Raw genomic sequence first — 24,585 nt, 5'->3', positions numbered from 1 at the left:
GATTGTTGTGCTTCAAAACCGTCTTGTCCTTGACGTCATCCTGGCCGATAGGGGCGGAGCTTGTAGGGTCATCGGATCAAGTTGCTGCATTTTCATCCCAGAAAATTCGCCGTCAGTATATAAAGCCATAACTCGCCTTCATAAAATTGTAAGCCAGATACACCAGAGTCCAGGCACCTGGACTTGGTCCGGTTGGTTCTGGAGCGTGTTGTCAGCCTGGGGATGGAGAATCCTATCCTTCCTAGGTATTGGCTTTCTCATACTATTCAGTTGCTGCTTATGTCTACAATGTGGGCCAGCGATTTGTGGTCTGTGTGCCACCTCGTGTATCCCACATCCAAGTTTTCGTTCGAGATCCCGGAAGAAGAAAGAAGAACAAATGATGCTATATGAACAGATCGATGGATTGATGAAGATCGATATCTCCTGAGGGTCCGAAGGGGACAAGGAGGGAATGAGGAAATATGAATTTTGTGATCAGTTATGTCCCCTATCGTAGACCCCAACGGATTCATGTGCATGCTATAAGTACATGTATGTTCCCTCCCGCTCCAGTTCTGAAGACGCAAACATATGTGCGTCCACCGTCAACATGTCCTCTTTTAGATCCGCCATGAATGGGTCAGATATTCCATTCCTAAGTATGAAAGGCCACCGACTTTATGTGGTTCACTTTCCACATTTCACAGATTCAGGCGAGTAGGCCCGAATTCTGTCATCAAGCCTTTTCCTGCCTTCTGCCTTTGAAAGCTCCAGTCTGAGCCTGCATCTGTGACCATGAACTTTGTCTTACTCCTTGCGCGGCTAACGGTGCCTGATCCAGCCTGTCGCCTGCCAAAAACTGTATTTCACCTTCGAGATTATCTCTTTTGCTCCTCATCCGATGCATTCCTGTCTAGTAGTTTAGGTAAACATTCCTCCAGCTACCGTGCAAAGGGGCCAGGCCTCGCTGTCCTCATGCAAGTAATTCATAGCCCCGTTACCATGGAATATTCCTACCCCCTCGCATCTAGTGTAGACACTTAGACGCTTGTACACGCACTAACAGTCAGTATAGTCAGTATAGAATAAGATTCTATCCTAAGAGACCTCTCCTTTTGGATAACACAGTTCTTTAAACATAGGATATTAGATATGATTTGGGATTAGGTTGACATAACCCCAGACTTCTGTCTCCACAAGTAGAGCTAAATGTCAAGTCCCCTTCACCCTCTAGTTGCACGTTAATCACACGTCATGCGGCTGCGTGCGCATCTTTGCCAAACATTTCTGCTGACATTGCAGGATTCTTTTATGGATCCACCCACTTGTGACATCATGTATAATGACGTTTTCTAGTTACGCCTATTCTAGTTACGCATGCATATTTTATTTTGTCTTATCAGTTGTTACGCCTACTGCATCTGTTTCACTGTAATGCCTTTTCTATAAAAATGATTACCTGTCAATAATATATGCCCCCTTCCTTCCTGAACTTTCGTGGTGATGGAACAGAAGGCCCACAATTCGAATTGTCTTCCTTTGTATAGGAATAAAGCCTTTTAAAACCTCTAATACCACGGATTCTGCCTCTTATATTTACTGAGTTATTCTTAATTGACTTTACCGCATAAAAAATAGTACCGGTAACGAAATATTTACCACACAGTGACAAAAAGATCTAACAACCAAATCTCCAAATTGTGATTAAGAAAAGCTCTCTAGTGTCACGACCTATGAAAATTAATCCAAAAGATGGTGAAAACCAACCTGAGTAGAATGACTGAATGATAGTGTGAAGACAATAAAAAAGAACATTTAAGTACAAAATAAGCCACCTAATGTCCGTTTTTATTAAGTCTGCACTGCACGATAGCCACAAATGCCCATGAGACTACTAAAATACATACATGTAGTGTGGTGATAATTCCATGCCACACTAATCCTGTGGCGTGAGGTATAGTTATAAACTTCTGGGCATCTGGTGGTGTACCCAATATCCTCCTGGTACTTGTGTTATACAATCTGTGGACGATATAAATTACAAAAAACTAGTCTGAGAATGGGATTATACTCAATCCTTGTAAGAAAAACGCAAGACCTAACATACTGAGCCTACATCAAGCGCTACTAAATAGACTGTGCAGCTGTTGCCTACCCGTCAAGGCGCCGATCCTCATCCTCGTACCTCACGAAAGCCGGCGGTCATCGAAAATGCTCTATTTAAAGTGAAGGATAGTCCTGTTCATTTTGGTATTAATATTGCAACTTTTAAGATGACGGGGTTTTTTATCTTAGACGTCCTTACGCATACGTATAACGCGATCACGAAGATCCTTCACTTTAAATAGAGCATTTTCGATGAACGCCGGCTCTCGGAAACCAGGAGGGATGGCGTGAGGTACGAGGACGTGGATCGGCGACTTGACGGGGAGGCAACAGCTGCACAGAGTCTATTTAGTAGCGCTTGATGTAGGCTCGGTATGTTAGGTCTTGCGTTTTTCTGCGAGAGAGAGAGAGAATATGGGAGAGAGAATATATATATATATATATGTGTGTACATACATATTCAGATACATAAACACATATATGATGAGGTATAAAAAAATTAAAATAGTACTTACTGTGAAGGAAAGGCCTTTTTTCTAAAGTACTGAAAAGCGTCCTGCCATATAAAGACTCCCTATATACTAACTTGCAATGTAATGTCCTGCGAAGTGAGGATTGTGGAGTAATGTTATCATACTAATTAATACATCGGATCAAATGGCCAAATGTCTAAGTTTGAGGCTGGGTGTAGCAATGGAGTTTGCAAAACCTTCGGGCTTAATTCACACACTGGTACAGTATTATAGGGAACCTACCCAGGGTTGGCTCTGAAAGGAACCGCTTGTAGTGTGATGCATTATTCATTTATTTCTCTGAATTGGTATACCACTTTTAACAACAACAAAAAAAGGCATCTAAAATTGATGTGACGACGAAGCACTTTAGCAGTGGACAGGGTGATTTGTCTATTTGGCTGTAACAGAGCACATCTGTGGATGCACCTTGAATAGACAGAAATTGTTCTAGTGGGCCACTGTAAATAACATAGCAGCAGTCTATTAGGGGAATTAAATCACATTTATGGATATGTCAGAGCAGTAGGACCATATTGCAGCTTGTTTCATGGATAGACTCACAACTGCAGCCTTTGTTTATACCAGATTCCAATGCTTTGGATATTGCCTGCTAACCCACACTGAGTTTGTGAGTCTTGGAAAACCACGGATGAGGGTGTTGCTCCTTCCTCCTCCCACACCTTTCTGCTCGCTCCATCCTCTCCAATCCTTGATTTTGATAAGTGATCCTTTGCACTTTAGCCATGAATGTGGATTTGTTACTGTTACGCCATTCTTGGAGCAAATAACATCATGTCTGTCCTCCTCAAGGCAGCAATTGCTACAAATATGTGAGACGGAAGTCAGATGCAACTCCTTGGTGTTAAACCTTGAGTGCGAGTATGAAGATCAGAATGCCAAATCATATACCCTGATTGGCATAGACATTATCCATGTTTTTCTGAGGTGACCCATATGCACTGTGCCCTCAAAGATGGAAAATTTCCTATTGACCCTGTCTATATGTGCCATGATAAAATAAGGCTAGATGGGTAGAGGAAATGCTTTGATACAAGGAGACATGTGAGTGTTCTTTGAAAATCATGTGGAGTACTCCTAGCCAATCTATTTTCTTTCTCTCAGAGTTAAATTGCTCCTTAGGGTTGCCATGGTATCTAGATACTCAGAGAATTACAACTCCCTAGATTTGTCACAGGTTATGTTTTCACCTGCCAGTCACCGAAAAGTGTTATTTTCCTAAACGAGTTGGGGGGTAGAGATGATAATGTAGTATGTCCCAAAAAGTATCCCAAAAAGTTCAACACCCGAGTCCGATGTTGTGTGTCCATTAAAGATATTCTCCAAGTGTCCATTTAAGCACTACTGAAGCTGCAGAGGGCGTGCTGAGCCAAGCTAGCTAAGAAAACGTCAACTCTTTCGAATGAAAGAACTGCTTACAAAATGACCATGATACGTTTTTTAAATAATGTTGAGAGAAATTAGCTTGATTAAATTGGACCTTCTGATAACATCTCGCGTGGACTATTTTAATGCCTTACATCTTGGTCTTCCGGAGTGTGCTATCCACAGACTTCAAATGGTGCAAAACACTGCAGCACGACTTCTACTGAATTTGCCAAGGAGAACTAGGATGTCTTTCTTCCTAGCACAGGTTACCAGTAAGGAAGAGAACTTTGTTTAAAGCACTCATGTTGATTTTTCCTGCTTTGCACAATATTGGCCTGTGTTCCCTGGCTTCCCTTATTCATTCTTACAATCCTGCCAGGAACCTCCAGTCCTCGCATTTGGATTTTTTTAGGGTGCCTAGAGTGAGTATGACAAGGATTGGTGGATGCTTGCTTTCCTTCTTAGTGCAGTCTGCATGGAATTCTCTTCTGCTGCATCTGAGGCAGGAAAGTTCAGAATTTGCTTTTAGGAAAGGATTAAAAACTTGGCTAATCACTCTTTAATCTTCTACTTGCTGTTAGACTAACGCCAGGACACTCCCAGAAGTATCTGTGTGCTTTATGAATCTGTCTGCATCATCATCATCTTCATCATCACCTTACCAAGTCTATCCCTGGTATCACCAAGAATGTACATATGGTGTAAAACATAGTTGTGGTATTGGCACATGAGTGAGACATAATTTGTGCAAAAATACTGGATTTTGAGTTGAAAGTAATACCGTTTGAGTTTCAAAAGTATACCCATTACTATTCAGCCTGCTGAAATAAAGACAGAAGGAAAGGCTATTCAGGTAATGGGTTCAGCCAGTTCTAAAAGATAAGAATACTGACATTGTAGGAGATGGAGGCCCTGGTTCAATTATACCTGGGGATGCAGATGCCTGCTCTTCCCATGAGGTTTGCAGGATTTAACTTCCCCGAGGCCAGAGTGGCCACTGTGATGAAAATGGGATGCCCAACACATACAGGCTGTACAGTTTGTGGGGATCTGGGATCCTGTTAGTGCACCGTTGGTGAATTAGCTTGTTATTCACGCTGTAGGGATAGTAGAGATTTTGATCTTCCAGATGTGCCAGCAAATAGCCACCTTTAAAAATGCAGGGTGCCTAGGCTGCAACTTGCAAAGAAGGTGTGGAGACTTACGGCTCCATGCTGACGACTACTGACATAAGCCACTTGTTCGTCTTGTGAAAAATCCAAAGTCCCTAGTAGTTTTCACTTGATGCGAAGTGAAAGGGCAATGGTGTATACATCGAATATGAAGAGCGACTTGCACAGTATTTTATGTTCCAGTCTCACTCTACTCTACTTGCTGAATGTGCTAAAGCTCCTTACAAACAGCATTTCGGGGGGCGTCAAATTATTTTAGTGAGATTAATGAAAGTACATTAAGGGTTCCCTCTTGTACTCCGGGTGTTGGTGTTTAGGCATCATGGGATACTGTACAAGAATTGATTTAAACTGAGCTGATTTCTGCCTTTGGGTTTATTGTGGGTACGGTGACTGCCCCAAACTGAATTTTAGTGTCAGATGTGGAAGGGACACCTCCCCATGCACACCCCCAGCCCTCCGAGGCAAGTTTAGTGTGGCCAAAGACTGTTGTCATCTTGAAAATACTCCAAGTGGGTAGGGTTGGCCCTGGGAACGTTTACCCCATTGGTGAAGCATGCCCAGGACTCGTTCCCATCCACTAGCTTGTGCCAGACATAAATGTGGTATCTCCAGACACCCACTTCAGAACCCTCCTTGACCCAAGGAAGAACAGAAGAGGACTGAACCTGCTGTCTGCGACAAGAGAACATCCCTTAAAGGTCTGGACTTGCTCTGTTGTACACATGACAAAGAAGTGGAGTCCATGATTTATAAGGGTGACCTCCTGTTAAAGCTACATGGACACACCATGCTGCAGGAAGCCTTTCCCTGCAACTACCCAGCTGACCACTGGCAATTGAACCTGGACTGGAGCCTGCTGTTTGAACTTTTGCTGATACCCTGTGAGATTCTAGGAGCCTCCCCTCAGGTCTGGGTGGGGGGAGTGGGGTGGGCTTTAGAAGTGTGCTCCTGTAATGGACTGGGACTTAAAAGATTAGAGCCCAAAGGCAAAATCTTTGACCAGGACAAACCTATTTGGTGTTTTCAATCCGTGTTTCATTTTAGCCGCCGTCTAAATGCGCCTAGGTTCTTTTCTACTGTGACTATTACCTTTCATTAGCTCTTGGTGCTTCTTGGTGCTATTCCTACTTAAAAATTCCTGATTCTTCTGGTTGAATTTTCGTCATTTTGGTATAATTTTGTTTACTGAATTTTAGTATTTTATTTAATTTAGTGTAGGATTTTTGATTCATATCTCGACTTTATTGCGGTGTGCCTGCAGCATAAATACTTAAAAACATTGCCCTACTGTGAGAAGTTGGCCTGGTATATGCTGTCCACTAATTAAAGTGGGCACCTTGCATCAGTCCAAACAGTCCTTATGGTGTTTTAAGAGGTCAAAGATAACCTTAGAAAGCTATCCAAGTGGTAGCTGTGGAGAGCAGTCTTCAGGCATAGTCTTGAAGGAATGTTAAGCAGCTTGTTTTACCAGAATGCAACCTTGATGTATTGGTTAAATGAAAAGAGAACCACACAGTAGTTATAAAAATATGTATTTATTATTATAACACACCTTAAATACCTCTGTGTCTGCTACACGCAGATAAACACAAAGCATACAATACTGTAGCACAGAAACAAACGTAAGTAGCACTAATACACAGTGGACTCCAGGGGGAGACCAAACCATGTGCTAAAATAGTGGTATAAGAACCACGACTCAAGTCAAGACCGCGTCTAGAGGATGTAGAATCGCTGGGACCCCAAGGAACCACACAAGGTGAGTAAGTAGGGACCCCACGGAGGACTGGTGCAGTGTGAGAACACGACCACGTGCTAAGTACAATTCAATGGGAGAGTCGCGGTTGCAGTTTTACAGTTTAATGACCCTTCCCAGTAAATTACGAAGAAACCCTATGGAACTTGGAAGGTTGGAGAGCCACCCCACCCATGGATACCGAAGTACCAGGGTTACCGATCCCAGGGAAGCCGGGGGCATAGGGTCAAAGTGGTGTCGGAAACCGCCATCATTTTTAACGGGAGTCTTCAAAGAAATGCCACTGCTGGAAAAAAGAAAAGTGTCCAGTGAAACCCACAGGTGGATTCTTGATGGAAGAAACCTGAAAGCAGAGTAGACAGAGTCTGGGTCACTCAGGAGTGACCAGGGGCTCAGTAGACGAATGCCCACCGATGTCTGGTGTTTCAGGTGTGACGATGGAGACCTTGACTCTACAGCTGCAGGGACCAGGAGACGTTGAGGAAGACCAGGAGCCGGATACGAGCAGTCCCACGAAGGATGTTGAGTGCTGAGGGATCGGTGTCTGGCGGGAGCACCAAAAAGCCCTGGCAGTGGCAACACATGAAGAAGGTCAAAGAAGGTTATGGTCTGGCCCAGCAAGAACCAGGGGACTCACTACAGCAAGGGGAGTCAGGCCAGGCCTGGAGCAACCAGGGGAGCCCAAGAAAAGCGGTGTTGTCCCTCAAATGGACCCACAGGCCGAAGGCACAGGAGTCGCAAGGGACCTCTAGCAGTTTCACAAAGTAACAGCTTGCAGGGCACAGAGTGCGAGGAGGCCAAAGTCCTTTGTACGGAATGTGCGCAGAGGTTAAGGCTATCGATAGCCAAATGCACTTAGCTGGGGAACGCCAACAAGCATATGCACTTGCAAAAGTACGCGGTGCACAGGGCTTCAGGTTATGCGGTACCCACAGGGGATACTGGCCTCAAACTTTGTGAGAGGGCAGCTTGAGCTCAAGGAACGTAGGAACCCACCTCCTGTGTTTCTGGAGCCTTTGGAGTCCGCAGGAGCTCAGGAATAGCAGACCGGCCAGTTGCGTTACGGTGCTTGCAAATGCAGGAGAGTGACTCCTTCACCCCAAGGGCGATACTTTAGTTGTCCTTGATGCTCCACAGGTCCTGCACGGAACCTGTATGGTGCACGGGCACAGACGAGGCTTTAGACGGAGAAGGAGACTAAGTCTGGCCCAGTCAAAGTCTAAAGTGTCCAGACGGTCGAAGGTCAATGGTTTCTTGTCCACGTCAAATCTAGGGGCCTACAGCCAGGTACGCCCTTTTGTACCCACAGGAGAGAGTTGGACTGATTCATGGGACCCTCCCAGGGGAGGGTCAGGACAGAGGGGAGAATACTCTCCTGTCCTTTGTCCAGTTTCACGCCAGAGCAGGAGCCAACGGCTCCCAGTACTGGTTTGAACTAGACTATGCACAGGGACACCAAATGTGCACCTCATACAGACTTTCAGGCACTTTGGAAGTGCACCCACCCAGCCCCAATACACTAAATCCTGTCTGGGAGGTGGTCACACCTCCCTGTGACAGGATTCCTATTGTGCTGCCTTCCTCTGCGCGATCCTGGCTCAGCAGCAGGAGGGCAGAAATGTGTCTCTGGTCGACAGCAACCATTTTATACTGTCCGGGTCGAGAAGGCTGGTACCGGGAAGACAAGGGACCCCACGAAGTAAACCGCTGTGGAGGTATGATTCCACGGTGTTTGATACCAAACACGACATGGTTTATTGTAGCCGTTTTTGAGATCGCATTTTACGTGAGCATATAATGCACCTCTACCTATATGTCTGGCTGCGTCACCGATGACCCGGGAGAATGGTCTCCGAAGGCTGCAGGGGTGCTCTCCTCATGCAGGGGCACCCTCTCACGTAAAACCCAGCACCCTGCCTTCAGGATTGTCAAGGCCTGCTGTAGGGGTGAGTTATAGGTTTTAAGTGTAGTGACCTATAGATATAGTAAACCTATATCTAAAGAAAGTGGTGCATTCATCAGGCTGTAGTTCCATTTTGCATGGCCTCTCATGGGTGGCATAATACATGCTTCAGCCCATGGGAGGCCTCTGGGGTACCTATGCCCTGGGTACATGTGTACCATATACTAGGGACTGACAAGGGTACCCCAGTATCCAATCTGGAGTGTACCTAAGTACATGACACAACATTTTAGGGAGAAAGCAGATAGACGGGGTTCCTGTGCAGCAGGATCCTAGTCAGACTAGTCCAAAACAGTGTAACATCAAGCAAAAAGTGGGGGTAGCCATAAGAAGTAGATTCTACTTTCCTACACCAACATTAAGCCATCTGCTCTATGCCATAGCTACCAGGGGGTTGAGCTCACGTTCATTTAGTGACTTTGAGGGTTCACCCTGATAAGGTTTGTGATTGTTGCTTGAGGTGGGTAGTCTTCCTCTCCAAATAATAATCCAATTTATTAAACCCATGGCCACGTTTAAAAAAAAATAATAAGTTCAAAACGGTACCAAATTCGGAGCTGAGGATCACAGTTCCAAGCCCAATACCTGAAATAGGCTTCCATAGGGAGATCAGTCAGTTTGTTTAATTTGTTCCTGTATTTTGCAAATGCTTATTTAGTTATCCAGTCAACAAATGTTAAATTGTTGAGCAGGAAACTCTGTGGTAACGTATGGATTTCATTGAAGGGCTCTTCTTAGCAAGCTGCAACACAGTCTGTCTGGCAGCAGGTTTGATAAATCGAATATCCTTGTTTCTAGGGACATGAATAATTGTGTTCAAAAGACCTAGCAGGGGAAGCATTTGTATCGGCAGATTTGATGTTTTCTCTTAACCAGGACGGTCTTATATTTGTTTTATGAACTATTCATGACTGTCAATTTATAGAATGTGACTTGAAATCTCCACGACTATTGAAATGAAGATTAACGTAAGAAAGGAGGGACTAATGCAGGGTAAACCGGTTATTCTCTTTAAAGTTCATATGGGTCGTTTTTATGGAACTAAACCTAGTCCTGCACTAGATACGCCAGAAGGAGGATGGCTGAGATCATAAGAGTAGGTAACCCAAACACAAGTGTGATATAAGTGCCTGGTGGTGCTATGTAAGATAGAGGAAAATGAAAGATAATCAGTACCTGAGATGCCATTCCATTATAGGAGATCGCGTCCTTCTCCTGAATGCAATATGTATGATGGAATGCAGAATTCTGAACTGGATTGTACCTGGAGATGTACTCTGCAAATCTACTGAAGACTGTAAAGACACTAATTGACCTCCGTATTATATATTGTGCTATCTGCTTCCTAAAGTTAAATAATAACCCATTTACAGTCTGGTATTTAAAAATGAGTTTTTTTTAAAGAAGTGAGCAAAGAAGACGCTATAAAGATGGAAGTGTCTCAGTGGGTGTTTTCTTGTTGGAAGGCAGTTGTAGATTTTCTGGTAGTAGTAGCAATAGAAATAGCATGTCAAGATGTTCTGGCACCACTAGCAGTATCAGAACTGGTATGGTAAGAAGCAGCATAGGTAGTAGGACAAATAGTGGTGGTAACAGTACAATAGTAGCACAAGTAGTAGTATATATATAAATCGTTTATTTCAGGCACAGCCCATAAAACACATCAAATTAATACAGCAATAGTACTCTTGAATACGTTAACAAATTATGCAATATAAAAACATCATGGTACAGTTGCCATACTATATGAAAGCAAGTTAAAAGTCAATCAATCGACATTAAAAAGAGAGGAAGGGACATCATCTAAATGAATAGGTTGTGCGTCTGGCAAAGCAACCAATTATAAAATTTGATGGCTACTATTCCCACCAGTAAATACAAATTCATATATGTACAGCAGGAGAGATGTGCAAAATGGCAATCAAGGAGGGCTATGCAGAAAAAATGTGTCATATCATAATCATTTATTAGATGGGTAAGAAGATGGGTCAATAGGTAGGGAGTGAGGAACAGGACCGGCTAGAACACAGGGTACCTTGACCGGGCTTGTGCTTATCAAATTCTCTATCATGCTTCGGGGTTGAGAATGGCCTTCTTCGTTAATACCCAGGCAATGTGCAAATACTGGAAGACCGCAAAAACTAAAAGTTCTCTAGTGTCAGTCTTAGAGTCTCTCCACTTCACAGTAATGTCTCACACCCATGAGATTGCATGCGGCCAACAACCATTTTTTACGGGCCTTCCTGTAAAGGGGACGGAATAACATAAAATGGGACTCCGTGTCCACTACATTTGGGCAATTTGGACAGGAATCGGTCTGGCGAGGTACATTGGCCCATTTAGAAGTGTGTGATCTCAAGGGCAGAACCCCTCACCTATATTATACATACAAACATTTTGACTGGTATGGGTACATCCTGTTCATGTATAGTTCGAACAAGTAGTAGTATTAGCTATTGTGATGTCGATAGTATGTTTTGTACTACTGCTACTGGCAGGAGCAGTATTTAAATATGTATGCAGTAGCAGAAGTGCTATTACAAATAGGACAGATAATAGCAGTAAAAGCGTGTATAGTCGTAGCTCTGTTTTAGCCAATATTAGTAGTAGTAGTGATAGAATACTATTTTAAGATGAGAAAACATTTCTTAGTTGCTATTTATATTGAATAAAATGCAAGGAATGATTGTCCATGTTCCATAAAAAAAATGTTTTAATATAACACTGTTTGCTTAATATAAGACCTTCAAATGCTATGGTACATTTTAGATGAACAGTGAGTAAATGGAATTGACTGTAGTTTAGCAGTGGATGAATTTAAAATCTTTAAAATAACATGGATCCCGACAAGCTATCATTGTGATGGGTGAGACCTAAGATGGATCAGAATAGATGTTGCACCATGTTGTGTATGTGTTTTATGGTATCTATACATTGTTTTAATATGATCTGTTATGATTTGGGTAGGTATTACAGAAATCACTGCATTATGTGTGCTTTTTCAACAGAAGGCAAATGTCATGTATTTTTAATTCCTTTGTAATAGGAGGAAAAATCGGGTCAGAAAGCTTCGGAAGCCAAGGAGGTAAAGCTGTATGCTCAGATTCCTCCTATAGAAAAGATGGATGCCTCCCTTTCCACTCTAATGAATTGCGAGTAAGTTAAGCATCAATTGTACATCACTTGCTTTCCAACTGTATGATTTTTCTAACTTTATCTCCTTATGCATTGATGTCTTCATCCCCTTCCCTTAATTTGTGATCTGACCTCTTGGTTTATCAGCTGATTAAAAGGATAGTGATGTGGTTCTTCTTATAAATGGTGACCTGTTTAAGTTGCGATGTATCAATCATGTATATTAATTGAGCGCATTGTTCACTCTTTAGGCTTCTTGGTGCCAAGTGGGATTTTGTTGGCATGTGGGCTATCGATTGAAAAAGAAGATTTAATGTTCCTTCTGAAGCAGATGAGATGGTATTTTTGGAGTAATACAGGCAGTGCACTACGAAGGTTTTGCTGCTGCCATGGCCATACTGTCACCATAGTTGGTAGTATCGGATTTTGGAAACTGAAGTAGGAATTGCTCAAGCTTCCAGAGGGCTTATACCAGCTAAATATCTTGGCCATGAATTTAAGGGATTGGGAGTAGATTTGTTTATGTGCTTTGGCCACGGCCTTAAAGGAAACTCTGGCATGAACTGGAAGCCAGTTCAATTTGTTTCTCGCTCCTGCTACTGACTCAGACTTGATCAGGTCAAAGAGAAGCTGCACAGCCATGTTCTGAGCCAGCTATAAATAAGCTAGGTATTTTTTGCGAGCCACAAAAAAGATGTAGTTGCCATAATCAATGCTCATTTGAATAATGGCATTCACTACTGGTATTCTAAAACTGTGCTCTTAAAACGCGACCTTCTGGCATGAAGTTTTTGTGTAAAAGAAACAAGATTTAGAAATGTTGTCAACTTGGATCCTAAGGCCCAGGGTAGAGTCAGTGTTGATCCCCAGGTTCTGAATAAATTTTGCAGGAGGGTTTCCCATGCAGACCGATCAGAGGAGATTGGCCACTTTGATTTTGTGATAAGTAAGCAACAGACCTGCTGTGTCAGGGTTGAGTTTAAAATAATTTTAAGACGTCCACCAGTAGGTAACTGCCAGACCCCCCAAAAGATATATACATAAAAAACGTCGATCCTATTTGATGTAGCAGTTGTGTTAGAGGCCGCATATAGATGTTATAGAGCAGCAGTGGGCAAATAAAACCGTGAGGAACGACAAATTAAAGATCATTAGGAACCTAAAAAAGGGGTGTAGACTCCTTTGGTTTCTTGTTCGTTAGAAATGGCTCCAACCAGAACAAGGCAAGAACCCTTAATGCCTATGTCAGGTAGTCTAGTCAATAGAAGTGTATAATCTCTGGTGTTGAATGCTGCTGATAGATAAGGGAGCACTAAAGCTTCAGGGTCTTTGGCATCCATCATCCTCTGAAGGTTGCCCGAAATAGAAAACAACAACCAACTCAGTACTGTGACCTGGATGTAACCCTGCTTGTTGACAGTCAAAAGACACATAAATGATGAATGGAATTCGGAACAAATCAAACATTCACCCCCAGTCGAGAGATCTGGCAGTGGGGGGTAGAGCGGGACACAGGGAGAGAATCGCATTGCGTGAAGTTCCAAGTAGTGGGGGGCAAGGCGGTTGCAAGAAGGGAGAAGCTGGCGGGCTGGGGGGGGAGGAAGGTGGACAATACACTAATCAGGTCGGCATCCGGGGCATACACCGTGTAGAACAAGGGGCAGGGCTAGTGTGGTTATAGAGCTAGTCTGTCGGGGTCGGGTGGGAGCACAGCGTCTTCGAAGAGGTGTAGAGCCCGGAGTTTCGGGGGCAGAAGAAGCGTGTTTTCCATTCTACAGAGGTATTGAACCAGCAATTGCCATATTTTGGTGAATCGGGTGTCTCGGGACTGAAGGCGTGCAGTAAAGAGTTCCATAGTCATTGTGTGCCACAGGCGCGTGTACCAGATAGCAATGGGGGGGGGGGTCTCTGCCTTTTTCCAATTTAGAGCGATGAGCTGTTTAGCGGCCCCTAGCATGTGGAGGGCGATATGCCAATCACTACGAGTGAGGGCTCGCAAATTATCAGGCTTGAGGCCTAGAAGGATTGTGGCGGTGGATTCAGGCAGGGGGAAGCCAAGTACCCCTTTAATACGACGAAGTACCTCCTTCCAGAACAGGGTCAAGAATGGACAGGTCCACCAAATATGAATAAAGTCTCCCGAGGCGCTCCAGCATCTCCAACACAGCGGGAGGAAGTGGGGAACATCCTATGCAATCGAGAGGGCATGTAGTACCACTTCGTCATAATCTTGTATGCCGTTTCTCGTTGTGATACACTGCAATAAATCTTTGGTATGTCCCGCCACAGCCAGCTCCACTGGGTGGGCGTAATTTCAGCGGGAGACGCCGACTGCCACTGGCATTGGTATGGGTGAGTGGTTAGCCGCGGGGGGTGCTGCAGGATCTGATACGTTGGGGAGATGAGGCCCCTCGAGTCGAAGGAGCGCACCAAGTGTTCAAAGCGAGTGAACGGTCGGGTAGCTGCCTGCAGCATATCAGGCGTGGACAGCCAGTGTCAAAGCTGCACGTACTGGAACCTGGCCCCCTCAGGGAGTCAGAACTCCTCTCTGCATTGAGCAAAGGTTTTAAATGTGTCCCCCGCAAACAGATCTCGGATCGTTCTACAGCCACTTCTGGCCATTTAGAGAACGCCTTCTGGTTGAGGGCCGGCGGAAAGAGCGAATTGCCTGCGATGGGAGTGTGGGGGGAGGGGAAAGTTGTGAGCCCCTTGGGAACGGCTACCTTGTCCCAGATGTCCAGCACCGTCTTGGTAGGCACGGCGATGTAGGCGCCACGAGAGCGCGCAGTCCGGTGGAGCCATGAAAGGTCCCAAATGGTTCGCCCGGTGGCCGCCCTGTCCATATGGAACCAGACCTTTTCGCTCTCTCTCGCTATCCACTCAGAGACGAAACGAAGATGTGAGGCCAAATAGTATTCTAGCAGGTTAGGGCACGCAAGCCCACCTCTGTCCCGCAAGAGCATAAGAATTTTGCTGGAGAATCGAGGTCTGCGCCTGTCTCAGATGAAGTCAGTGACGTCGCGCTGAAGACTTTGGATCTGGTGCTGTGGGATGGGGGTAGGTAAACATTAGAACAGGTATAAAAATGTTGGTAGCACTGACATTTTGATAGCGTTTAGGCGGCCCAGCCAAGAGAGGGTAAGAGATTTCCAGCCCCTCCGGTCTTCCAAAATTGATCTTCTACATTCTCGCCAGTTCGTTTGGGACCATGTGGCAAGGGTAGGGGTCAGCTGGAGTCCCAGATAGCGAATGGAGCTAGTATCCCACTGGTAGGGAACGAGAGATTGCAGGGCCGGGATATCCTTCTCAGGGATCGTAATATTCAGGGCCCAGGACTTCTCATGGTTAATTTTGAGGCCAGAGGCCAATTCGAAGGACTGCAGCAGAGAGAGAGACGCCGGAAGGGAAGTGTGCGGACGAGATAGCATGAGGATTAGGTCGTCGGCAAAAAGAGCCAATTTGTGCTGTTGACCTGCAAGGGGGATGCCGTGTACATCTGTCGCCTGCCGAATCATTACGGCCAAAGGCTCCACTACTAGGTCAAACAACAGGGGAGATAGAGGGCAACCCTGTTGCGTGCCTCGTCGTATGGAGATGGGGTTTGAGAGTTGACCATTGACTCGCACACGGGCCTGTGGAGAAAGATAGGGGGCCATGATCCTGGCTATAATGGTCTGACCTAGCCCAATTTTGTTGAGTACAGCTCGCAGGAAGGTCCAGTCCACTCGGTTGAAAGCCTTTTCCGCGCCGAGTGACAAAAGACACGCCGGTATGTTCCAATGTTGAGCCTTCCCTACGAGATGAGCAATTCTACGCATGTTGTCCGCTCCCTGGCGGTACCGGATAAAGCCAACTTGGTCCGGCTCTATAAGTCCAGTCAGGTGTGGGTCATGGCGCTTGGCCAATATTTTAGTGAATATCTTAGTCTGTGTTCAAAAGGGCTATAGGACGAAATGAAGAACATAGGGTGGGATCTTTACCAGGCTTGGAGATGAGGGCAATTTCCGCCAGGCCCATAGAGGTTGACGGCCACTCCATGTCGGAGAAGGAGTTAAACAGTCGTAGGAGGTAGGGTTGGAGCTGTGGCAAGAACAGGCGATAAAAGGCCAGGGGGAGGCCATCCGGGCCCAGCGATTTCCCGAGGGGTAAGTCCTTCACAGCGCTCGCGGGCTCCTCTTGAGTGAGGGGTTCCTCCAGCTGCTGAGCATGATATGGACTGATTGGAGTCCAGGAGCAGTTGTCTAGGATATCTTGTACCCGGCCCAGGGGCGGTCCGTCTGCGGCGTTGAGCGCGTAGAAATATGCATGAAAGGCTTCACATTTAGCTTTCTCTGTGGTGGCTCTCATGCCATTGTCAATCTGGACAATGGCTATGCGTGCTTTAGCAACGCACACCCATAGGCGTCGAGCCAATACCATGCCCACCTTGTCTCCCCCTTCGATGTAGCGTTGTTTCACCATTAAGAGGGCTCTCTCAGCCCTGTTAGTCCGAAGGGAGCAGAGTTGACCTCGAAGGTTCGCGAGGCAACGTTTGCATGCGAGCGAGGGGCGCCCCTGGTCCTGTCTCTCCAGGTCCTTGATGTCTTTGGAAAGGTTATTTTCCAGGAGGCGTGCCTTGCGCGCCCGCGCGATTGCAAGAGATGTAATATGACCGCGGATCGTGGCCTTGAATGCATCCCACACTACCGGAAAGGGGGTTTCAGGGATGTCATTGGCTGCGAAGTAGGAGTCAATGGCGGTTCTCAGACTTGCCACGTCAACTGGGTCCCATAGTATGTGCGGTGGCAAGCGCCAGCTTGGGGTCTGAGGGGAACAAGCAGACGGGTCTTGCAGGAGGAGTTCGAGATGAGCGTGGTCGGAGACCGAGATGGTGGACATAGACGCCAAGAGTGAGTCGCTGATCAAGGCGTGGGAAATAAAAATATAATCAATGTGCGAGTAGGAGCGGTGCACGCGTGAGTAGTACGAATATTCGTGCGTGTCAGGAGAGTGGTAACGCCAGGAGTCCAGTAGGCCAAGATCCGATATTTGCCTCCAAAGAGCCGAGGACATAGCTCCTGTCCCATGGAAGGAGGCATCACTGCGATCCATTGTAGTATCCCACACCATATTAAACCCCCCCCCCTATGATTAGTGAGGTGTCCGCCTGTGGGGCATGCTCCCGCAAGATCGCCCGGAGATAGGAATCTTGCGCCTGGTTGGGCATGTAGATACTACATAGTGTGAAGAGGCGGTGTCCAATCCGGACCCCAGCCCTGATAAAGCGGCCATCTTGGCTACGGAATACCCTGGATTCCCCCTGCCTGATCTACAAATTATCGCCACTCCAGCTGTTTTAGTGGGGGCTGCAGCCCAGGATTGAAGAGGATATCTAGGATGGGCCATACAAGGGGTATCCGCTTTTAGAAGATGGGTCTCCTGGAGGAGGATGATGTATGGGTTGTGTTGTAAGAGGTAGCGCCATATTTGGTGTCGCTTGGGGGAAGTAATACCCTTAACATTGAGGGACAGGATCTTCAGAGGATGGACGACAGCCATGGTTTTGTCAAAGCCTGAAGTAGTCCGTCATGCCACTGTAGGGAGCAGGGTGGGGCACTAAGGAAGGAGGGCAGATAAGCAGCTCTCCAGTCGAAGGGGAAGAGTCGCCGTGAGGGGAACCCCTGCCTGCCATGGAAAGGGTTGCAGCGAAGGAAGAAGAAGAAAGAGGAGAGAGAAGAGATAAAGACATCCAAAGTATATAAAACCAACGTTGGCCAACCGGTCCATTGTGTCCTGTTCCAGTCGTGGGTCAGTCGAGGCCCAGGGGCACGGGTGATCCCGGAGAAGTCACTCTCCCAGGAGCAGGGACGGGGCGGTCGCTAACCGAAGGAAGTATCTTCCGGGTGGACAGTCCAACACCGTCAGCACTGCAGGGAGGGAGATGGGGTAGGGTCAACTCAAGGGATTGGGTGCCGATGCCGCTGGGCGGTGAGATGTTTTCCAAGGCCGGCGTGCTCCGCCACCGGCAAGGGTCAGGCTCCGGTCAGTCAAGGAGAAGAAGGCTGGGAGATGTTTGCAGAGTGGTCCCCTTCCATGGATCGGATGTGTTGTATAATGCCATTCTTGGCTTGCGAAGATGACTGTTCTCCAGGATGCGGAGAGCGCCGGTGGCAGCGTATGGTAGACCATGATGGTTTGGCAGGGGCCCGAGGGGGGGGCGGGAGACGCGCAGCTTGTCCTTCACAGGCCTAAAATCTTGGCATCTCTGGAGTGTGGAGGGCGCGAGGTTGTGGTGGGCGCGAGGTCCTGGTAGAACTGAATTTTGGCTCGGTTGTAGGTGAGATCCGGTTTTGAGAGCACCGCTTTGAGAATAGCCTCTTTTTCTGTAAAGAAATGGACCCGAGTCAGAATGTCCGGGAGGAGGCCCAGTCTGCCTGTGGACCCGGAGACTGTGTGCCCGATCCAAAGCCGGCAGGGAGGCATCATCATCCCCCAAGACCTCGTGTAGAAGCTGTGCTACGTAGGTCATGATGTCTGTCCCCTCCGCCCCGAGAGGGACCCCCCCGGATGTGAAGGTTGTTCCAGTGGCTCCGATTCTCCAAGTCCTCCTGTTTCAGCTGCAGGTCGATGTGTTGTTCCTCAAGGGTGCCCAGGCGCAGCCAGAGTTGCTCCTGGTCCTCTGTTCGTGCATCCACAGTCTTCTCGAGGCCATCTACTCTGTCCCCAAGGTCAGTGACTTCCTTCCTGAGCTTCCTGAGGACACAAGAGTGAACCTCCGTACGTAAGATGCCTATATCAGTCTTGAGCTCTGCCATGAAGCTAGCCATAAAAGCCGGGGTGACAGGAGGCGAGTCTCCTCCAGTCTGTGAGGCCATCTCCCCAGAGGCCGCTGCGCCCGATTTGCCCCACATCGCAGCGACAGGATTGTCCTTTGGGGGTGCCACTGTGTCCTTCACCGATTTGGTGCATGTCATCTCCCAGCTGTGGCCAGCTCCCAACCTCACCAGACGTGGTAGCTAGGGGCGGGTCGGGGGCCGTTGAAGATTCAATGAGGGTATCAGTTGTACCTGATCGAAGTCAGGTGGCGTAGGTGAGTGCGCGTCAAGTGGGGTCCCACTGTCACTATGGTGCGAGAGAGGGCAGGCAGTGGTACAAAACACAAAGCTGCTTCCGGATCCTCGCCCCTGGAGTGGTCAAATCCCGATGGCTGAGTTGCACAGGCCCAGTCCACCCCGGGTCGCGCATCCAGCGTAAAGCAGATAGGCCAATTAGTGTCCCGTGGGACTAGGGCCCCCCTGGGCTTGCCGGGTCGGGTATTCAGGGCCAAGCCGCAGCCACCAGGAGCCTCACTTTGAGAGGTGCGGGGAGAATCTGTCTATGTGCCCCAGACCCGGTCCGCCGGTCCAGAATGTTGCAAGGCGCCACGTCCCTCACCTCGGGGGCGAAATGGCGCAGGTTCCCGAAGGCCTTCAACGGAAGGTTAGAGTCTGCTAGGGCCGCAGCAGTGCAGGGTATCTGCCGCCAAGACCCCGGCCAGCAGGTCAGCCAGGGCCCAGACGGTCCGATGTTAGAATGAGTCCCCCCCCCCCCCGTGGCAGGCGCGCGCGCTAATGTCTGGCCGTTCCTCTTCTAGGCCTCGACCACGCGGTCTGGTGCGGCAAGGTCCAGTGCGGCAAGGTCCAGTGCGGCCAGTACAGGCAGGGAAGACCCCAGGCGAGCCCCGCACAGGAGCACCTCAAGGAGGTGGGCGGGCAGTCAGGCAGAGTATGGGGCCCGGGCAGCACAGATCCGTTCCCCGGGGCAGTGATCAAGCCCCCGCATCTTATCCAGCAGGCCTCCAGCGCGTGGGGCAGCAGGGTCAGGGCCGGTCCCTCCTCAGTCAGGCCCTCCGTTCGCTGCCTCCCCTCACCGCCAATCATACAGCAGCGTCACTCACCTCCAGAGGGACCATGGGCCTGCTTCGCCACTCGCCCTTCCCGGGCAGATCCAGTCTCAGTCGGGGTCTTGCCTGATCCCAAGATGGCGGACAATCGGAGCAGCAGAAGAGGATCTTCCCCCGATCCTCGGCTCCATAGGGATGCAGGCCGCCCTCGACGCACACCAGAGCCCCCATCAGGGCAGCGCAGCACTGGGAGGAGTCCGAGGGGGCACAGGGCAGCTCTTCCAGGCCACGAAGGAGGTCCGTGCCAGGATGCCTCAAAATGGCGGCTGCTGTGATCCGGGCCATGAGGCCGAGGTGAGGGGCCGGGAGGCCGAGGTGAGGCGGCTGCACCACCGCTGTCGTCAATTTTCAGCCGCCCTCTACCTGTCAGGGGTAGCCCCTCACTCTCCGCCCCTCACTCTCCGCCACATATGCACCTCAGGGAACGACGCCGTCAAAGCCCCAGCTCGGCTTAAATCGCTTTAAAAAGCAGCGAGCGGACGTAGCTCCCGCAAGGGAGGACCAAGTTATGCAGCAAGGATTACAAAATTATTTTGGCAGAAGATGCAAATTATGTGGCGTAGTGCAGCACATTTTGTGATAATATTCATTATTTTGTAATTTTTACACAGGTTAACAAAGTCGGACATAAGCTTCATCTCATTAGTACCAGTGTGTTAGACCTGTCAGCCCTTTGGGTGGTCCCTCCTCATCATTATTTATTTTGTCCCACTTTTGCCTCAACCCAGTTTGAATTTTTCCTTTTTGGGAACCACCAGACTTTTTAGTGTTGCTGCAGATTCAGGGAGCCATTTTAGCTACCCCTGAAACTTCTGTCTGAGGGCCTGGAGCACAAAATGGTGGCCACCTGTGACATCACCAGCATCCACTGGAACCTACCAGCACCTTCCAGAACATTCCGGGAGATTCCAGAACTCTGTGACAGTTGGAGACCGTTTAGAATGTTGGGAGGATAAGAGAGGCAGTTGGCAGTTGGAGCTGGCAGTTGGCACCTGACTGGTGAAGGGAGAGGAGCACAACAGTGAAGGAGGAAGGAGTGAAGCAGCAGGGGTGGAAACTTGTGCCTGGAGTGGGGTCCATAAACCCACCCTTGATACTTGTCCCTACTGATGGATCCCAGCCTATAGCCCTGTGTGGGAAGAAGACAGAAGAAACTTATCCTAAGGACCTGGACAGCAGGAACAGGCCTTAGAACCAAGAAAACAGCAAGATTCTGACCTGAGAACTGGTTTCCCTGGAGTCGGGCGTCGAGTAGCCTGAAGACCTGGAGCCCGAGGTGGAGAAGCGGCGCTGACTGAAGTAGCAGACGTCGTACCCGGAGCCTCCTGAGGTCGTGAGAGGGCGCCGACGGAGGTCGTGAGGAATACCAGAGGTCGAGGAGGGAGTGAACCGAGGTCGAGCGAGCGGCGTCATCGGAGGAGTGAAGTCCGCCCTCCGGAGTCGTCGGAGACCGAGGTAGAGGTGAACCGGAGGTCGGGAGTGAGGATCGCACTCCGGAGTCGCCCGGAGCCTGTGAGGAGGAGCACCGGAGGTCGGGGGTGAGGATCGCACCCCGGAGTCGCCGGAAGTCGACATCGAGGCCAGGCCGGCCGACGTCATCGGAGCCGAGAGCGCCATCGGACCGGAGCCGCCCGAAGTCGACATCGTGAAGAGACTGCCCGACGCCGTCGAATCGGAGGTCGAGATCGAACCGAGGCCACCGACATCGGACCGGAACCGCCTGCCGGCGTCGTCAAAGAACTGACATTGTGCCGAGGCCGCCGAGACCGAACCGGAACCGCCTCACGGCGTCGACACGACTCCAGCGGCGTCGGAACATCAGAAAAAGGGCAGTAAGTGGAGTAGAGGGCGCCTAAGGCCCTGTGGAGACCTGAGAGACTGCTCTAAGGGGCTAGGGAGGTGCTGAAACCAACCTGACTGTGCAAGGGGTGAACTGCGACTAACCTAGAGAGGTTGTGTGGAGAGAGAAAGCCAGGGCACTGGTATTCCCCCCTTTGATCTACCTCAGTTTAGGCCTCAGCCTTGTCCCAGCCAGGGAGTAGCCCCCCTCAAGCCTTCCACAACCCTACAAGCTGTGCCTGGGCCAAATCAGCCCATAAGAATTGAAGTGTCATCTGATTATATGAGGGTTGCTGTATACTTTTAATTATTTATTGGGGGTACTGTATTTATTGAATTTTGACCTATTTATTGCTGCACTATATTTATAGGTCCACAGGACTTGATGGTGTACAATATTTATTGGTACAGTATTTATTGCCTCAAAGTATTTAATTGTCTGTATATATTGCACTTGTATTTATGCCCTGTTATTTATGATCACCCCTATTTATTTCATCAAACAGCCAATATTTATTTGACCTGCACTAATTGAAACTTGTATATTGTGATTGTCTTATTTATTTTTCCAATCAGCAACTAAGAGAAAAAGATAAAGAAGAATATTTTCATAATTTTTACGGTGTAGAGTCGTTTTTGGAACGGATGCACGCATGGTTATTGTATGGGTATATTGTATGCTTAGCACGGTGCCTGTTTCCTGACCACTCGAGCCAAGCTACCACAGTGTGTTCGGGGAGTCCACCACCACCCTGCGGAGTGGGAGTGGGCGTTTCCAACATAAATTGGTGTTCAGTGGTGGGATAGAGCTGTGCCTACATATACTCAACAATAACTGTGGGTAGTCCATAGGCCTACACCGGGAGTTTTCTCACAGCGGCCTTCCTAATTGTGGGTTTTTGTTTTTTCCAAATTTACTCTGGTGGTGGGAGGAGGTATTATTAAAGGTACCCCCCTGCATTGTTACTGCACAAAACCTGTCCTCTAACCTGAGTGGGCAAGATGGAGTTTGTACTAGAGAATCTAGAAACGTACACTGTGGCCCAACTCAGGGAGTTTTGCCAGCGGGAGGGGGTGTACTGTCCCCCAGGAGCAAAGAAGGGTGCACTCCAAACCAGCTTAAGGGCTTGGGGGGAGGCACGCCGAGAAAGCAAGGCTGAGGAGGAAGACAGGGATGGAGAGCCTGACCCCGAGGGGGCTGAGATGTACCAACCTGAGGTGGGGAACCTGTCAGCAGGGCCCAGGACACTTTCTAGGAAGGGCAGCACTGTCTCTAGCGGGGGCTTATCCAGCGTGGAGTTAGCAGATCGGAGAGAGAAAAGACAGCTCACATGGGATTTAGCAAAGCTGGAGAAGGAGAAGGAGGAACAGAGGTTGGCTCATGAGACGGAGAAAGAGAGGATGGCTCATGAGATAAGACTGAAAGAGATAGAGCTTCAGATCCTAAGAATTGGAGCACCAACTGTTCCTAATGGTGGCAGCCAAATCCAAGAGTCCACCAGGGAACCCAAACCTTACCTGCCAAAGGACATAGTAGCTAGCTATGGGGTGGGTGATGACATCGCCAAGTGGCTAGCAGCCTATGAGGTCTCGTTGAGGGCCCATGGGGTTCCAGTGAAGTATTGGGGAGGAGGATTGTATAGGTACATGCCTCCAGCTGGTAGGGATGCTTTATTGGCCCTCGAAGAGGATGAGCAGACCCACTACCCCACCATGAAACTGGCGCTCATCAGAAAGTTTGGACTAACACCTGAAAAGTACAGACAGAAGTTCAGGGGTAGTCACAAGCTGGGCACACAGAATTGGGTGGACTTCCTGGACTATGCAAAGAAGGCACTGGAAGGTTGGATTCAGGGCAGTGAAGTAAGGAACTACGAGGAGCTGTTTGACCTAGTACTGAAGGAACACCTACTCGAGAAATGTTTCCCTGAACTGCGGCAACACCTGGTGGATAGCAAGCTGACCAGTCCCCGGAAGCTTGCTGAGGAGGCGGACATTTGGGCTAGTACCCGGGTGTCCACAAGGGGGACTGGAGGGGATACTCAAAAGGCCGGACAGGGCGCCCCCCAGAAGAAAGAGGGAGGGGAAAAGAAAAAGGAGTTCTCCAAAGGCCCCCAAAATAACTTCCAAGGGAAGGGAACAGGATTCACCTCTAAGGCTAACCCACCCAGAAACCCTAATCCTGGCCAGAGTCAGCAGCCAAGGGTTGTCCATTGCTACGAGTGCGGTGGCGTTGGACACTACAAAGGAGATCCGAAGTGTCAGAAACGATCACCCCCTCCCACTGGAGGAAAGCCCCCCGGAGTAGCTAGTGTAGTGCTCGGGGAGGAGATGCCCTTAACTAAGGGAAGGGAGTGGGCGGGTGTCACTCTAGTGTCCCTGGGAGAACGGGAGATGGTTCCTAAGATCCAGGTGCCCGCAAATACCGCAAAGTATGGGCAGTGGATCACCATCAACGGCCAAAGAGGGGAGTCTCTGAGAGACACAGGAGCCAGTATGACTATGGTGCGTAGCCAGCTGGTGTCTCCAGAGCAGGTAATTCCCGATGTACTCCACCCAGCCGCGATGGCTGACGGCAGAACAGGCCACTATCCCGTGGCCGAGGTTCCCTTTGAATGGGGGGGGGTTGCAGGTTCACTTCGAGTTGCCGTAAGCCCTGCCGTGCCAGTCGATTGTCTGCTGGGCAATGACATGGAGCACAACGCTTGGAAGGAGGTGGAATACCGGACTCACACCGAGATGCTGGGTACACCTGACTGGGCCTGTGTTAGCACAAGGTCCGCGACTACCCGAAGAGGGAGTTCATT

General features: G+C 48.6%; 1 protein-coding gene and 1 long non-coding RNA gene across 4 annotated transcripts in view; one reads left to right on the top strand and one right to left on the bottom strand.

Annotated features, from left to right (window-relative positions):
• DNAL1 (dynein axonemal light chain 1) overlaps window positions 1-24,585 on the top strand; it is a 281,387-nt gene that overhangs the window by 143,613 nt on the left and 113,189 nt on the right. For all 3 annotated transcript variants that reach the window (XM_085627053.1, XM_085627054.1, XM_085627055.1), the window contains exon 3: window positions 11,930-12,039. In XM_085627053.1, coding sequence (XP_085483179.1) covers window positions 11,930-12,039 — 110 coding nt within the window. The remainder of the gene's footprint in view (window positions 1-11,929; window positions 12,040-24,585) is intronic.
• The window catches only part of LOC146799491 (uncharacterized), a 246,151-nt gene that overhangs the window by 185,418 nt on the left and 36,148 nt on the right, over window positions 1-24,585 (bottom strand). The window lies entirely within an intron of this gene.

The sequence above is a fragment of the Triturus cristatus genome, chromosome 9 (genome assembly GCF_964204655.1).
Source record: "Triturus cristatus chromosome 9, aTriCri1.1, whole genome shotgun sequence".
Lineage (NCBI taxonomy): Eukaryota > Metazoa > Chordata > Amphibia > Caudata > Salamandridae > Triturus > Triturus cristatus.
Note: the sequence above shows the minus strand (reverse complement) of the source record. Positions and strands in the feature narration are given on the sequence as shown.